The sequence below is a fragment of the Callospermophilus lateralis genome, chromosome 7 (genome assembly GCF_048772815.1).
Source record: "Callospermophilus lateralis isolate mCalLat2 chromosome 7, mCalLat2.hap1, whole genome shotgun sequence".
Taxonomy (NCBI): Eukaryota; Metazoa; Chordata; class Mammalia; order Rodentia; family Sciuridae; genus Callospermophilus; species Callospermophilus lateralis.
In genome coordinates this window covers 2,887,776-2,902,459 of record NC_135311.1, presented here as the reverse complement: position 1 = coordinate 2,902,459, position 14,684 = coordinate 2,887,776, and the positions used below count along the sequence as shown (strand labels likewise).

At 51.9% G+C, this 14,684-nt stretch overlaps 2 protein-coding genes across 4 annotated transcripts in view; one reads left to right on the top strand and one right to left on the bottom strand.

Moving 5' to 3' along the window:
- Positions 1-4,329: 4,329 nt before the first annotated feature.
- Cers2 (ceramide synthase 2) lies at positions 4,330-13,894 on the top strand. Its single transcript, XM_076861800.1, has 11 exons — positions 4,330-4,489; positions 9,979-10,152; positions 10,558-10,675; positions 10,793-10,911; positions 11,203-11,260; positions 11,367-11,417; positions 11,576-11,668; positions 11,847-11,975; positions 12,134-12,240; positions 12,348-12,501; positions 12,823-13,894. The coding sequence occupies exons 2-11, from the start codon at positions 9,980-9,982 to the stop codon at positions 12,961-12,963; spliced, it is 1,143 nt and encodes a 380-aa protein (XP_076717915.1). The 5' UTR covers positions 4,330-4,489; position 9,979; the 3' UTR covers positions 12,964-13,894.
- Setdb1 (SET domain bifurcated histone lysine methyltransferase 1) overlaps positions 13,774-14,684 on the bottom strand; it is a 44,026-nt gene continuing 43,115 nt past the window's right edge. For all 3 annotated transcript variants that reach the window (XM_076861796.1, XM_076861798.1, XM_076861797.1), the window contains exon 22: positions 13,774-14,535. In XM_076861796.1, the coding sequence (XP_076717911.1) occupies positions 14,418-14,535 (118 nt within the window). In that variant the 3' untranslated portion in view covers positions 13,774-14,417. The remainder of the gene's footprint in view (positions 14,536-14,684) is intronic.

Here is a 14,684-nt window from a genome sequence, read left to right as displayed (position 1 = left end):
CAGCTCTCTAAATGGGAATAGCTGAAGACACTGGCAGGGACAGTGGGGAGGCATCTGAAGATCAGCTTCCTGGGAGGCATAAATAAGGTAATGATAGAAAGTGGCGCCGAGCCTTGTTAATAAGAGGAGTCAGAGTAAGTAAATGCAAATACAGGACAGCCAGGTAAATTAGAGTTTCAGATAAACAATGAATAATTCGTTCACAGAAGCATTACCCAAATATTTCACATAATATATTTAGTTAACAAATTATTTATTGTTTACCTGAAATTATAATTATAATCCAAGTCAGGCATGGTGGTGCATGCCTGTAATCCCAGCAGCTCAGGAGAGTAAGACAGGAGGATCACCAGCCTCAGCAATTTTTGGATGCCCTAAGCAACTCAGCAAGACTCTGTCTCTAAATAAAACACAAAATAGCTGGGATGTGGCTCAGTGGTCAAGTGCCCTGAGTTCAATCCCTGGTACCAAAAAATAAAAATAAAATTATAATTCAACTTCATGTCCTGTATTTTACCTGACAACCTGACAATATGGAACTCAGTTTTGGCATGACAGGAAAAGAAAAAAAAAATACACACACACACACACACACACACACACACGGGATTGAACCACATCCATAGGTCTTTTGTTTTTTATTTTGAGACAGGGTCAGGCTGGCCTCAAATTCTCCTGCTGGGTAATTTGCTCAACTTTTCTGTCTTCAAAATAGAGATAAACCAGGTGGGTACTGCACTCCTGTAATCTCAGCAATTTGGGAGGGTGAGGCAGAAGGATCACAAGTTCAAAATCAGCCTCAGCAACTTAGTGAGACCCTAAGCAACTCAGAGAGACCCTATCTAAAAGAAAGAAAGAAAGAAAGAAAGAGGGGCTGGGGATGTGGCTCAGTGTTTGAACAGCTGATCCGGCCCCCGCTTCCCCCAGGGTTCAATTCCCAGGACAGAGAGAACAAAAAATATTGTTTATACTACAGGTTGTTGTTAGAATTAACTAAATACAAATAATGCTGGGGATGTAGCTTAGTGGTAGAGAGCCCTGGGCTCTATCCATAGTACTACAAAAATGTTAACTGTTAACTAATACATAACAATAAGTACTGTTACAATATTATTTTGTAATGATAACTGTTATTACTTGTATCCCTAAGAAATCCAACCTTGGCTCTTTGGCAATTTCTTCCTTGCCATTTCCAAAGATGACCACAAGAGGGCATTAGCAACCATTGGGAGTCTGCGGAGTCCACTAGTTGCCACTTGAGGTCCCTGGCTCCACTTCCAGACAAGAGTCTCTCTCAGTCACTTGCTGAGGGCATGAGGTTTCTGGGTGGGCTTGATGGACAGGTGGGGTCAGGGGAAGAGCCTCACTGCTTGCAGATGAGACAGACTATTGGGCACACCAGGTTACCTCAGTTAGACTGGGTGATCGCAGTACAGCACTTCCACAGCCAGGGTCCCCATGTCCCCAGCTCTTGGAACCCTTCAGAATCTCTTCTGGCTACTCATGCCACGCAGGCTTAGAGGGAAAGGCAGAGAGAGTGAGGGCACCTGTCTTGCCCAGTGCCAACCTCTTCAAAGGACTCCTGGTAGACCTGCAAGGCTAAACTCAATTTGGAGAAGGCACACAGAAGCCCACAAGGCAAAGGCCACGTCCTGTGGGAGGAGTGTATGTGGGGTGAAGGGAGTGCATTTACAGCATCTCTGCTGAAACTCTGGTGGATTCTTGCCTAGTTTCCTTCCTGAGTTTTGTTTTGATCAACACCCAGGCTAGACTGAGGTTGCTCTTAGATTTACCATTCACCTTCCACTTCCATGTTCTTCCACCCATTTACTAACCAGGACCCTGCTTAGCTTCTGGGATCAGATGAGAGCCCATGTTCAGGGTGGTATGGCAGGATACCTAACTCTATGTTCTCAATTTTAGGATTTCAGGGTTGGAGGACATCTTAGTGGTGATCTAATCTGCCATCTTTTGTTACTGATTCAAGGAGGGCCAGACTTCCCAAGGCCATGACGTTGGAACCAAAATCCAGGTCTCCTAACTCTCTTTCAGTGTTGTCTTCATCCTCTGATGTTAGTATGTCTGATTTGCTGTCCCTCTTAGTGGAATACAGGGAGGGGGAAAGCAGTAATAGTTGCCTCAGTTGTTGACTCATGAACAGTGCTTCAAACCCCCAAGCCCCATATTGCTTTTCTGCCAATATTTTGCATTGCATTATTTCAGAATACAGAGCAATCCATCCCTTTTGGCTATTTTACCTCTTTTTTTGGGGTGGGTGGGTGGGTGGGTGGGGGTGTTACCAGGGATTGAACTCAGGGGCACTAGACTACTGAGCCACACCCCCAGCCCTTTTTTGTATTTTATTTAGAGACAGGGTCTCACTGAGTTGCTTGGTGCCTCACTTTTGCTGAAGTTGGCTTTGAACTCACAAGCCTCCTGCCTCAGCCTCCCCAGCCGCTGGGATTACAGGCATGCACCACTGCACACAGCTTGGCTATTTTACTTCTTGTTAGGAAACTTTTCCCTATAGCTCCTGGCACCTGAGTGTGATCAGATACCCGATACTAGGCAGACTCTACTCTCTATTTCTGTGTTGTCTTGCTGCCCTGTCCTGGACACACCCACCTTTCACAATTGAGCTCCATGGATTCTCCCGTTCCAGAAACTCTCTTAGATACCCAAACTCTGGCCTGGTGGCTTGTCCTCTGCCTTGGGACACCTCAGCAGCCCACATAGAGGAAGTGAGTCATGACAAGGCAGGCCTCCCTTGGGGCACTGTGGGTGTGGCATACCAGCCTGTGGTGGGGGTGGGGTTGGAAGGGCAGTGATCATAATCGTGTCCAGTCAAGGCAGGGCAGTGTAGCATCCTCCCAATCCTGGCTGAGGCCAAGTTCCCCCTCCTCCCTTGACTTTCTCCTTTGTCTCCCAGGGGAGGGGTATATCTTCTTATCTTTATTTCTCAGGCTTTCATTATCCAACTTCTGCCCTAAAACTTCCTCTCCCCACCGCTCACTTTTCATACACACACACCAATACTCTGTATGAATTTACATATTTATAAATATTGATGTCATTTACATATATATGGTTACATAAATAATCTGCACATATAAACATAGACTCATGTATATAATTTTGTTTTGAGTGGTGGGGATGGAGCCATGGCCCCAACATGCTAGGCAAGTGCTCTACCACTGAGCTACAACCCCAGCCCCGCTCCACTGCTATCTTAGGAAAAATAAATAAATAAATAAAAGTTAACCAGGACAGTTAAATGTCCCCCTGAGGAAGGCTTTTAAAAGTCTGGTGGTGAACACGGGAAAGCAGGGAACCTAGGAAAATCCTCTGAGAAAAGAGGGGAGACAAGTAGCCCAGGGGTCTGGGGGGTTAGACACTGGAACCCGGTGGATCACCTCGTGTGGGCATGTGGCGGGTCAGTACTCTAGGGACTGCCCTGGAGAAAGAGAACCGAGGAACTGGAAGGCTCAGGAAAGGAGAGTAACAAGTGGGAAGAAAGATACTGTTGAAGATGTCCTAGAAAGAGAGGAGTTCAGACCAGGGGCACAGGAAAACAGGACCAGAGCTAGCTGGGAACTGGGAAAAATCAGGCCGGCGGTGGCCGGGAAAGCCCGCAGGGTCCCGCCGGGGACCGATCCGGTGTCCCCTTTTCTTGCCTGGTAGCCTGGGCAGGTGGTTCACTGAGAGGGGCAAGTGGAAGGTCGGAAGTCGGCCGGCGCCTGCAGCTCTGGGCGCACCCCCCGCAGCACCCCCTCAGGCTGCAGGCGCGCGGGTTCAAGGTCGGGCCCCTGTGAGACGAGGTTCCACCGGGCTGTTTAGGGGGTGTTTCCACGTGGGATGGGACACGCGTGGACGTGGCGCAGCACATTTCACAAGCCAGCTGGAGGGTGTCTCTCCGCCCTCTCCCGCAGTAGGGCGTGCGTGCGAGGAAGGGGTGCTGCCACCCAGACAGCGCCACGGCGCGGGGTGCAGCGCGCCTCTTACTGGGGGGAGTCGGGGGGCTGCTGCCCGGGCGCGCCCGAGAGGCGTCCCGCCCGGCGCGGCCCGGGACCGTCGTGGGAGGGCGGCCGTGGCCCCGAGGGGCTGGGCGCGAACCGCGGTGGGGGCGAGCGCGGCGGGCCAGGGCGCCACCGCCCCCGGTACTCGGGCAGCTCCTGGGCCGGTCCCGGGCCCTGCGGGCTCCGCTCTCGCGGCCGCCGAGCCGCGGGTGTCGGGAGGCCGCTCGCCGCGCACGCTCCGCGGGCCCCGCCCGAGGCCCTTCCCTCCCGAGGCCCACGCCCAGTCTCCAGCTCCCGGCGGCCGCGGCCTCCCTTCCCCGCGCTGGGCGCGGCGGCGGGAGGAGGAGGAAGGAGGAGGAGCGGGCCGGCGGCGGAAGGGGGAGCGCGGCGCGGGCCGAGGGCGCGGAGGCCCGACTCGGACGAGGGGACGGAGCAGCGGCGCCCGCCGGGCCAGCTCCGCGACGCCGCGGCGAGTGAGTCGGCGCCCGGGCGCGGGCGGGAAGGGGCCGCCGACGTGCTCGCCGAGGGGCCCGGCCGGGGGCCGCGGGTCGGCCGAGGACAGGCCTCCCCAGGGCGGCCGTGCGCGGAGGTCGCCGCCGGGGGCCCTGCTGGCGCTCATGGCGGCGGGCGGCGGGCGGCGGGAGGGCGGGTCGGCGCGCCTCCGAGCCGCGGGGCCCCCAGCGCGGCCCGGCCAGCCCGGCCTGGTCCCCCGGCGCTCCCCGCGCCTCCCCGGGCCGGGGAGCCCTGCTGGGCAGCAGGAAGGGGCCGGGCCGTGGGGCCCCCGGCGCCCAGGGGCCACCGCGCCCCTTTGTTGGGGAGCGGAGAGGCTCGGTGACCTTCGCGCGGAAGCCCCGAGCCGCGGTGGCGCCCCCGGCTGCTCGCGCCCCCGTGGCAGGACTGCCGGGCAGAGCAGGATCCGGCTGCCCTTTCTAATCACCGGCCACTGAGCCCACCGCCGGAGAGCCCCGAGCGTCCATGTGCTTAACGGGAAGCAGGAAGGAGCGGCTCCGGGCGCAGTCCCCGGCCCCCGGGGCCCAGCGCCCAGACCGTTATGGGGTGTGTGGCTGGCGGGGAGCAGCCAGAGAAACTGGCTTTCTGGGCCGTAACTTGCTAATTATTGGCTCCGAGGCCCTCTGGCAAAGTGGGTTGGCTGCAGGTGTGTGGCCTTAATCTCCGGCCGAGCTGGCGAGTTCCTCTCCCCGTGTCAGGCTCCGGACATCAATACCTGCTTTCATCCCCCTGCCGCCGAGGTCGCAGAGCTCCGTGAGTCCCCAGGCGCTGGGGGCCTCTCTCCCCAGAGCGCCCAGGAGGGAAGGAGGAGGGAAGGCCTGCAGCAAGCAGTCACCCTGTCTGGGTTCCAGCTGGGGCTTGTGGGCCCTCTGCTCAACACCAGAGTTAGGCGACTGGGCCTGTGATCCCTGTCCCTTCGGACCCGGCTCTGACCATACAGAGACCTGATAGACGCTTTCCAGACAGAGCGAGCGAGCCTTTTCTCTCCTGGCATCCCACAGCCTACTCTTCCACAAACTGCGGCCTCTGGCCAGATTTCATCCAGAAAGGTAGGGCCTCCTCATTGTCCAGCCACTGGTCAGGCTGGCTTTCTCTGTAAATCAGTCCCCCATCCCTACCCTCAGCTGCCTCTTCACAAGCTGGCCCTGGGGACTTTTGGATTGACCTCCCAGTCAAGCTGTAGGCCAGATGAGCCTGAGGACCCAAGCTGTTTTTGCTGCCTCTCACCCCCATCTTTCCCAGAATTTGACCCAACTTTCTGGGCCTGTGCTGCTGCTGGATTCATGACACACTTCTTCACTCACACATTGCTTGCAGCCTTCTAGTTCAGTTTGAGACCTGCTGCCTGGAAGGAAAGTTTTCAACAAGGAAGACTATTCAGGACTTTTTGCCTGGCTCTTTGTGTGTGTGTGTGTGTGTGTGTGTGTGTGTGTGCACGCGCGCGCGCGCCAAAGATTGAACCCAGGGGCACTTAACCTCTGAGCCACATTCCCAACCCTTTTTATTTTTTTATTTTGAGACAGGGTCTCACTCAGTTGCTTAGAGCCTTGCTAAGTTACTGAGGCTGTTTTGAACTTGTGATCCTCCTGCCTCAGCCTCCTGAGTTGCTGGGATTACCAGGCATGCACCACCTCACCAGCATGCCATGTTTTTGTAGTTCCTTAGGCTTTCCAAGACCCTCTTTTTCACGCTCTCTGTCTCTTAGGGCCCCTTTGTATTTTCCTTAGTTATTTTACTAAACTCTGAGAGCCAGGCGGACTGTTATTATATTGAGTCTGTGAGGCTAAATTTCTGCTCTGTCAGCCCTCTGGGTCTATTAGCTCCCATGGAGTCCCCCTACACTTTTCATCCACCTACAGGAGTCTTGGGGGGTGGTCAGACAGAGGTGGGGCAGAGATCGGGGCTCAGCAGAACACTGCTCATGTTCAAGGTAACCTGATACTTGAAGCCCCTGCCCCACTGGCCCCTCTCCAGCTTGCCCAGCACTTGTGTCTCTGAGGCAGGTGTGTGGTGTGAGGGAGACACACACATGCTCACCCACTCCATCTCTCTTCATATGGGGGATGTAATTTATTTCTTTTTTGGGGGTACCAGGGATTGAACTCAGGGGCACTTGACCACTGAGCCACATCCCCAGCCTTGCTGAGGCTGGCTTTGAACTCGTGATCCTCCTGTCTCGGCCTCCTGAGCCACTGGGATTATAGGTGTGCACCACTGCGCCCTGTGTGGGGGTGTAATTTCTGTAGGTCGAAAAGGGTGAGTTTTTCTCTGCCAGAAAATCAAGTATCTGCCCTGAGGGCTGAGGGGGCCGAAAGGCAGGGTCTTCCCTGTACCTTGACCTTTCCTTGCCCTGGCTTCTTGTTTATGGGATTCCTTGTTTGGCTTGATGTGCAGGTGCCAGGAAGCTGCTAGGCTTGCTACAGGGAACAGACCGCTGCTTGGCTCTGCGGGGGAGGCTGGGAGCCCCAGTTGTCATCCTTTGCCTCCTGTGGAGCCAGAAGTCCTAACCCCCTGAACCCACTGCTGAACCTCGCACCTCCCCCCACTGGAAGGGGTAGTGCTTCTAGGCTAATGGAAGTGAAGGACAGCATGGGAGGGCTGTGGTCACAGAAAGCCTGAGAGAGCCCCCATTAATCTGCATCTCTGAACTCCTGACATACTCTCACACGCCTGTCTTTTACCCTCCATGCCTGGGGTGGAAGAGTGTGGGTGCTGTCTTGTCTTAGAGCTGAAGTGGGTACACTTTGGAGGTTCTCTGACACCTGTGGTGCCTCCCTCCCCAGCTCATCTTTGTAGGGATCAGACAGGTGCAAGACATTCCTGGGCCCCAGGAGTCCAGGAGAAGGGGCTCACTCCAGGTCCCTAGCTAGTCCTCTGAACCCTTACCCCTCAAACACCCCGACCAGAGACCCAGCTTTGCCAGTTTCCACTGACTGGGATGGAGATGGGGTTCAGAGTGGAAGCTTGCCTGTTCCCTGGGCTTTAATTTGTGGAAAAATTGGGCCTCAAGAGACAGCAGATTGGGGCTGGGGATGTGGCTCAAGTGGTAGCGCACTCGCCTGGCATGCGTGTGGCCCGGGTTCGATCCTCAGCACCACATACAAACAGAGATGTTGTGTCCGCCGAGAACTAAAAAATAAATATTAAAAAAAAAAATTCTGTCTCTCTCAAAAAAAAAAGAGCAGATGACTCGGTCAGTTACAGTTCCCCACCTCCAATCAGGCTGAGCAAAACAAAAGAAGGTGGGAAGGAAGAGGGGAGGCGAAGGTGTTCAAACATACTTTGTGATTCTGCGTGTCCCTTCTCAAGTTTTTATCCTTGTCCTTTCTTTTTCTATTTTTCTTTGTGAAAAATTGCATGTATATGTGTGTAAAAAGTTCTGCTGTGGGAAATTATATTTAATTTTGTTCACTTCAAAAGGGTTCCATCTCTTGAACTAATTAAATATTTATTCTGGCTAAGGTGGAGGGGGAAGGGGCAGTGCCCTTGTGTGCTGAGGCCTGGAATGTGCATGTGTCTGAGTGATTCTGGGCAGGAGGGGGAAGGTGGAGCTGAAGCTCCTTTATTGTCAGTGCTTACCTCTGATTTCATCTGAGAGAGCAATGACCAGGAGTGGGGACAAGAGGGTAAAGTCCTTGAGCTGGAATACTGACCCGTGACAGGCTAGTGACAGGCTAAGAGGGATTTCGCAAGTGCTTCTGTGGTAGGTGGGGTGGAGCCAGCTGAGGCCAGCCCACCTCTGCTCAGCCTTTTGCAGCCCGGGATTGGTCTCCCATTCACATGGGACAACAATCCCCCCACTCTCTTTCCTCCCCAGTTGGGAGGGGACCACCTTCTGTCTCAGCTTGCAATCTCAAAGCCAGTCTGAATACCACCAGCTCTCTTTCCTCTTGGGTGGGAACCTGGAGAAGACCGCCTGGGTCACCCTTCTGGCACTCACAGTGGAGTCCTGGGACTGCCAGGTCTTGTGCTGGATCTGACATCACTGACTCTTCAGGGCCATTTTGCTATTTCTGTTGGCTCCAAGCAAATGCTGTCCCCCCATGAACCACACAACATTCTCTCCTTCATTTGGGTTCTGAGTGGTCTGGGGCCCTGTTCCTTTTTCTTCAGTGGGGGAAATGGGGAAGGGGTAAAGCGACAGCTGTTTCCTGGGAGGAGGAGTATTTGCGATGAGTGTTTCCCTGCAGGTTAGTGTTTTATGTTCTGGATGAGCCTTCATAAGAACTAGCTCCATTCTACCAGATGTCTCGGTCTGTTGTCCAGATTCTTTGTCCCCAGTCCTTGACTCTATGCCACTTGGCCTCACTTTCTTCTTTTAAAAAATAATTTAAAAATCAATTAATTAAAAAATAATACATATACAGATGGAAACACATCTTTATTTATTTATGTGGTGCTGAGGATCGAACCAGTGCCTCACACATGCTAGGCAAGTGCTCTGCCACTGAGCTGCAGCCCCAGCCCCCTTCACTTTATTTCTGAAAGAGGCTTACACGTAAGGTTCTTCTGCCTTAAGTGCAGACTGGATGGCTCACTGTGAGGTGTCACCTTGTGTGCTTGGTGTTCATTGACTGTTTTGGGGCTCAGCATCATTCAGGAATATTTTAGCTTTCCTTAGGATTTGCTGCCCAGATGAGTTGTAGGGAAGGGAAATGTTTGCCCCAGCCTGTAATCTGTTTTGGGGCCCTTCTCTCCCCTCTCCCATGAACCTTAAAGCCTGGGAGTGGGGTGAAGGAAGGGTGCCTCTGATTTTACTCAGATTCTTGGCCATGGCTTCTCATGTCCAGTTCTGCCTGTCCTCCAGGTTGAAACAGCAAAGTGAAGAACCTGAGGTTCTGTATTCCAGGGACTCAGGACTTCTAAAGGTGTCAGCACCACCTGAGGTTGCCATAACATTAAGTGTTAAATCTGGAAAGCCATGGGCTGTGGTTCAATGACAGAGCGTTTGCCTAGCACATGCAAGGTACTGGGTTCGATCCTCAGAACCACATACAAATAAATAAATTAATTAAATAAAGGTATTGTGTCCATCTACAACTAAAAAAACATCAAAACAACAGCAACAAAAACTGGAAAGCTACAAAATTACAGATGAGGAAACTATTTGCCTCAGAACACATAGCCAGGACCAAACTCCAGGGCTTGAGTTGCTGTCCCCTGCTCCTTCTCTTTTTTTGGGGGCGGGTACCAGGGATTGAACTCGGGGGCACTAGGCCACTGACCCACACCCCCAGCCCTATTTTGTACTTTATTTAGAGACAGGGTCTCCCTGAGTTAGCTAGTGCCTCACTTTTTCTGAGGCTGACTTTGAACTCACGATCCTATCTCAGCCTCCTGAGTCACTGGGATTACATGGGCCACAGCACCTGGTCCCTTGCTTCTTTTGAAATACCAAGAAAGCCTTCATTCCTCTAACTCTTCCATCTTATCTCATTCCCTCTTTACTCAGGATGCTCCAGACCTTGTATGATTACTTCTGGTGGGAACGGCTGTGGCTGCCTGTGAACTTAACCTGGGCTGACTTAGAAGACCGAGAAGGACGGGTCTACGCCAAAGCCTCCGACCTCTATATCACACTACCCCTGGCCTTGCTCTTCCTCATCGTTCGATACTTCTTTGAGCTGTGAGCATATCAGATTATCCTCAGGCCTTCCCCAGCCTCCCGCCACAGTCTTTTGCTGTTTAATTAGACTTGGATCCTGGTGTTCTGGTTACCAGGTCCCTGCCCACTGTGTCCCCTCACCCTCAGGGCACCATTGTCTTTCTGAGGGCTCAGCAGCCCCAAGTACTTTCCTTCAATGGTTATTTGTTCTTGTCCTCCACCCCCAACCAGGCCTGGTCACTAGTGAACACAAGCAGCTTTGTCAGCTGTGGGCAGCCCAGGAGGCTAGAGGAAAGGGGTTGCCAGGAACTGGGGAAACTGAGGCCCAGAATAAAGCTGCCCGAGCTTGCAGTTCTGTCCCCTCCCAACTCGGAGGCTCAGAGCATTCCAGGAGAGCCAGACACCTCACTCGTGTCCTTTCCCCAGTTACGTGGCTACACCACTGGCTGCCCTCCTCAACGTAAAGGAGAAAACTCGGCCGCGGGCACCTCCTAATGCCACCTTGGAGCACTTCTACCTGACCAGCGGCAAGCAGCCCAAGCAGGTATGAACTGCAGACTCCTCTGGCCCAAGCTACTGAGCCCCGGGGGGTGAAGAGACAGGAGAGTGGGAGTGCTGCTGATTCCGAGGTTGAACATAATGGCTTCTTCACTCTACCCAGGTAGAAGTAGAGCTTTTGTCCCGTCAGAGTGGGCTCTCTGGGCGCCAGGTAGAACGCTGGTTCCGCCGCCGTCGCAACCAGGACCGGCCCAGTCTCCTCAAGAAGTTCCGAGAAGCCAGGTAAGTTGGTACAAACAGAACTGGGTGGTAGAGGGGCTGGGGCTGAGTGGTAGTGCACTCGTCTAGCATGTGCGAGGTCCTGGGTTAGATCCTCAGTACCACATAAAAATAAATAAAGGTATTGTGTCCATCTACAACTAAAAAAGAGAATGAATTGGGTGGTAGAGAAAGGTCTAATGTGTCTTGCTGGGAGGCCACCACGAGCAGGAGAATTCAGTTATTAATAGTAACCTTGAGGATATCTGGGGCTATGCTATTCTCCTACCCAGCCATTTGTGCTCCCTCTTCCAGTTGGAGATTCACATTTTACCTGATTGCCTTCATTGCCGGAATGGCCGTCATTGTGGATGTGAGTGGCGATTACTGGGAAGTGGGAGTAGGTTCTTTAGCAAGGTGGGATGAAGCTATAGAATTTGGGTCCATTGTTCTTTTAATGTTTCACCATTTCTCTGCAGAAGCCCTGGTTCTATGACATGAGGAAAGTTTGGGAGGGATATCCCATACAGGTATGAAATGGAGCCTGTGAAGAGATGGTTTCTGGGACACATGGAAGAGGGACTGGTATTACAGAATTCAGAATAACCTTGGCTAAAAGGGCTGGGATTGGAGGGTGAACCCTTTGGGGCTAGTTGCCCTGAGGTTCCTACCCGCTTTCCTCTTCCAGAGCATCATCCCTTCTCAGTATTGGTACTACATGATTGAACTTTCTTTCTACTGGTCACTGCTCTTCAGCATTGCCTCTGATGTCAAGAGAAAGGTTGGTAAAGAGCTGTGCAGTTAAGCCAAGAGCCAAATGAGGTTCTGGGATGAAGTTTTCTCCTTTGACTTCTGAGGGCTTTGGGTGGAGCTTTTACAATTCGGGGGAACAAGAGGTAAAAAAGAATGAGAGCTGGGGAACAGGAAATCATCTCCCAGAACCTGCATCTTTTCTGCAGGATTTTAAGGAACAAATCATCCACCATGTGGCCACCATCATCCTCCTTAGCTTCTCCTGGTTTGCCAATTACCTCCGAGCGGGAACTCTCATCATGGCTCTGCATGACTCTTCAGACTACTTGCTAGAGGTTAGGCTTCCTTTTGAGGCCCTATACATTGGCTTTGTCTTTTTTTTTTTGGGGGGGGGGGGTGAAGGCAACAGAGAGCCAGTGCTGATACTGAGTGCACGTATGAATGTATGTGGGAGTCAGGGTCTTGTGGTGACCTATGGGGGCTATTTATGCAGTCAGCCAAGATGTTTAACTACGCTGGATGGAAAAATACCTGCAACAATATCTTCATCGTCTTTGCCATTGTTTTTATCATCACTCGACTGGTCATCTTGCCCTTCTGGTAAGTAGGTGTCCAAGCTATTCTCTTGAGAACTCACCTTTCTCTCCCTCACTTATTTACCCACTCTGGTCCATGTTTTACAATTCTCTCCCCCTGGAAATCCTTAGGATCCTGCACTGCACCCTGGTGTACCCGCTGGAGCTCTATCCTGCCTTCTTTGGTTATTACTTCTTCAATGCCATGATGGGAGTGCTGCAGACACTGCATATCTTCTGGGCGTACCTCATTTTGCGCATGGCCCACAAGTTCATAACTGGAAAGGTGAAGGCTGTCTCCCATTTGTAGGCCTTATCACTCTCAACTACAGAACTCCCCAAACTCCATGTCATGTCAGTAACCCTTTGAAAAACTATTGTGGGACACCCAATGTGGAACACCTATAATTCCAGCAACTCAGACTCGGGAGGTTGAGGCAGGAGGATATCAAGTTCAAGGCCAGCCTTGGCAACTTAGTGAGAGACTGTCTCAAAATGTAGCTCAGTGGCAAAGTGTCCAATCCTCAGCACCACAAAACAAACAACGGTGGGGCCCTGGGCACATAGGGACAAGCTCCCAGTGACCTTTTTCCTCCATTTTTCACAGCTGGTAGAAGATGAACGCAGTGACCGGGAAGAAACAGAGAGCTCAGAGGGGGAGGAGGCTACAGCTGGGGGAGGAGTAAAGAGCCGGCCCCTAGCCAATGGCCACCCCATCTTCAGTAACAACCATCGTAAGAATGACTGAACCATTGTCCCAGCTGCCTCCCAGATTAACACAGAAAGCCAAGGAACTAGCCAACCTTCCTCATAGGGTCACTTCAAGCTCTGGGGAGATCTACAGAGAAGGGGAAAGGAGAATTCTGTGTTCTCCCTCCTCCTTTGTCACCCTGTTGCCTTTAAACCAAATTCTAACCAGTCTGTCCTCATAGAGGAGACTGGTTATATCCTGTATTAGAGGGGAATGGTTTTACTGTCCTCTCTGTTCACTATTATCCTTTCTATAGCTTTTGAGATCCCTCCTCAGCTCTGGGAGTGGGGGGTATGATCCACATTCCTTGTTCTAGAGAATTTGGCCCTGTTTGCCTTTGACTCCCTGAATGCCACAGCCAGGGTCGTGCCTTACTGTCCCATCTGTGGGCCTCATTCTGCCAAAGCTGGACCAAGGCTCACTTTCTAAGCTTCCTGACTTGGGTCAGAAACCAAAGCTAAACTGACTCTTAACTTTTTCCAACTTTTTTCCTCAAGACAAAACAGACTGAGTGTAGGAGGGTACGCAGCACCCAACCCTATCTCTGCCAACAAGTGGGGTAATACTGGGGACTGCTCAGATGGTCGTGCTGCTGACTTCTCTGCCAGCTGTCCCTATGGCCACAAGTCCAAGGTCTTCCAGCTTCCCCTTTCTGTCCTCTTTTCTTCAGCTAGGCTAGCTGGTGTGGAATAGAATGGCAACTAGTTCTAATTTTTATTTATTAAACATTTGGAGTTTTGGTTTTAAAGCCAGAATCACAGCTAGCACCTGGCATTTCAGCAGAGGGACCATTTCAGACCAAAAATGTACTGTTAATGGTTTTTTTAATTAAAATATATTAAAGATTAAATAAAATGTGGCAACAAGGATCAGACTATTAAGAATTGATGAGGAATTAACTAAATAAACTAAGATAGTTTTTCTTATGCCTTCCTTGTAGTTATGTAACATTCTTTTAAAAGTTCCACATGGCAAATAAAAGTTGGAGAAGGTGTAAGATCAATGACAGCTGCCCACTGGAGGGGGGTGGGGCAGGTCTCTCCACTGACAGATCCAGAGTGGGAGTATGGGGCCTGAGGGAGGGAAGTCAAGTCACAATCTTAGTTTGACCATTTTGTTAAAAAGACTTCAAGGTACAATACAAACCAGGGATAGCAGATATGCACCGCTGCCTCCACTTCAATGAGAAAAATGGACATGGGAACAAACGTGGGATGGCAGGCCCAGGTACGAGTGGTGACCTCTTCCCATCCCCGAGTGCCTCAGGGAGTCAAGAAGGGACTCTGCCTTCTAGCACCACATTGGAGAGATCTCCTGATCCAGAACCCCCATTTCTATCTACTAGGAACTGGGGGGAGTGGCTAGACCAGAGACTTGGGGTCAGAGCTGAACAGTCAGGAAGACCCAGTTCCTGAGGAAAGAAGAGTTCTGAAGGCGAGGAAGGCGGCTGTTTAAAGAAGACGTCCTCTACATTCGATGGCCCCACAGCAGCAGAGCAGCTCCTTGCCTTCCACACTGCCCACCTCATAGTTATAGTCCCAAGTAAGTTCTGTTCCAGCCCGGATTCTCCTGAAGAGGAAGAAAAAAAAAGGATGGGGTGTGGTGAAGGTAGCAAATTATGTAGGCACTTGGGGTTATGAGAATGTGTACATTGAAGCTGGGCGCGGTGGTGCATGCCTGTAATCCCAGTGGCTCAGGGGAGCTAAGCAGGAGCATCA

What these genes read in the sequence shown, in the direction of transcription:
- Cers2 (XM_076861800.1), top strand. Translation starts at nt 9,980, where the DNA reads ATGCTCCAGACCTTGTATGATTACTTCTGGTGGGAACGGCTGTGGCTG. An exon ending in GTTCGATACTTCTTTGAGCT is followed by an intron (nt 10,153 to 10,557) that starts GTGAGCATATCA and finishes TCCTTTCCCCAG; the next exon opens with TTACGTGGCTACACCACTGG. An exon ending in CCTCTGATGTCAAGAGAAAG is followed by an intron (nt 11,669 to 11,846) that starts GTTGGTAAAGAG and finishes TCTTTTCTGCAG; the next exon opens with GATTTTAAGGAACAAATCAT.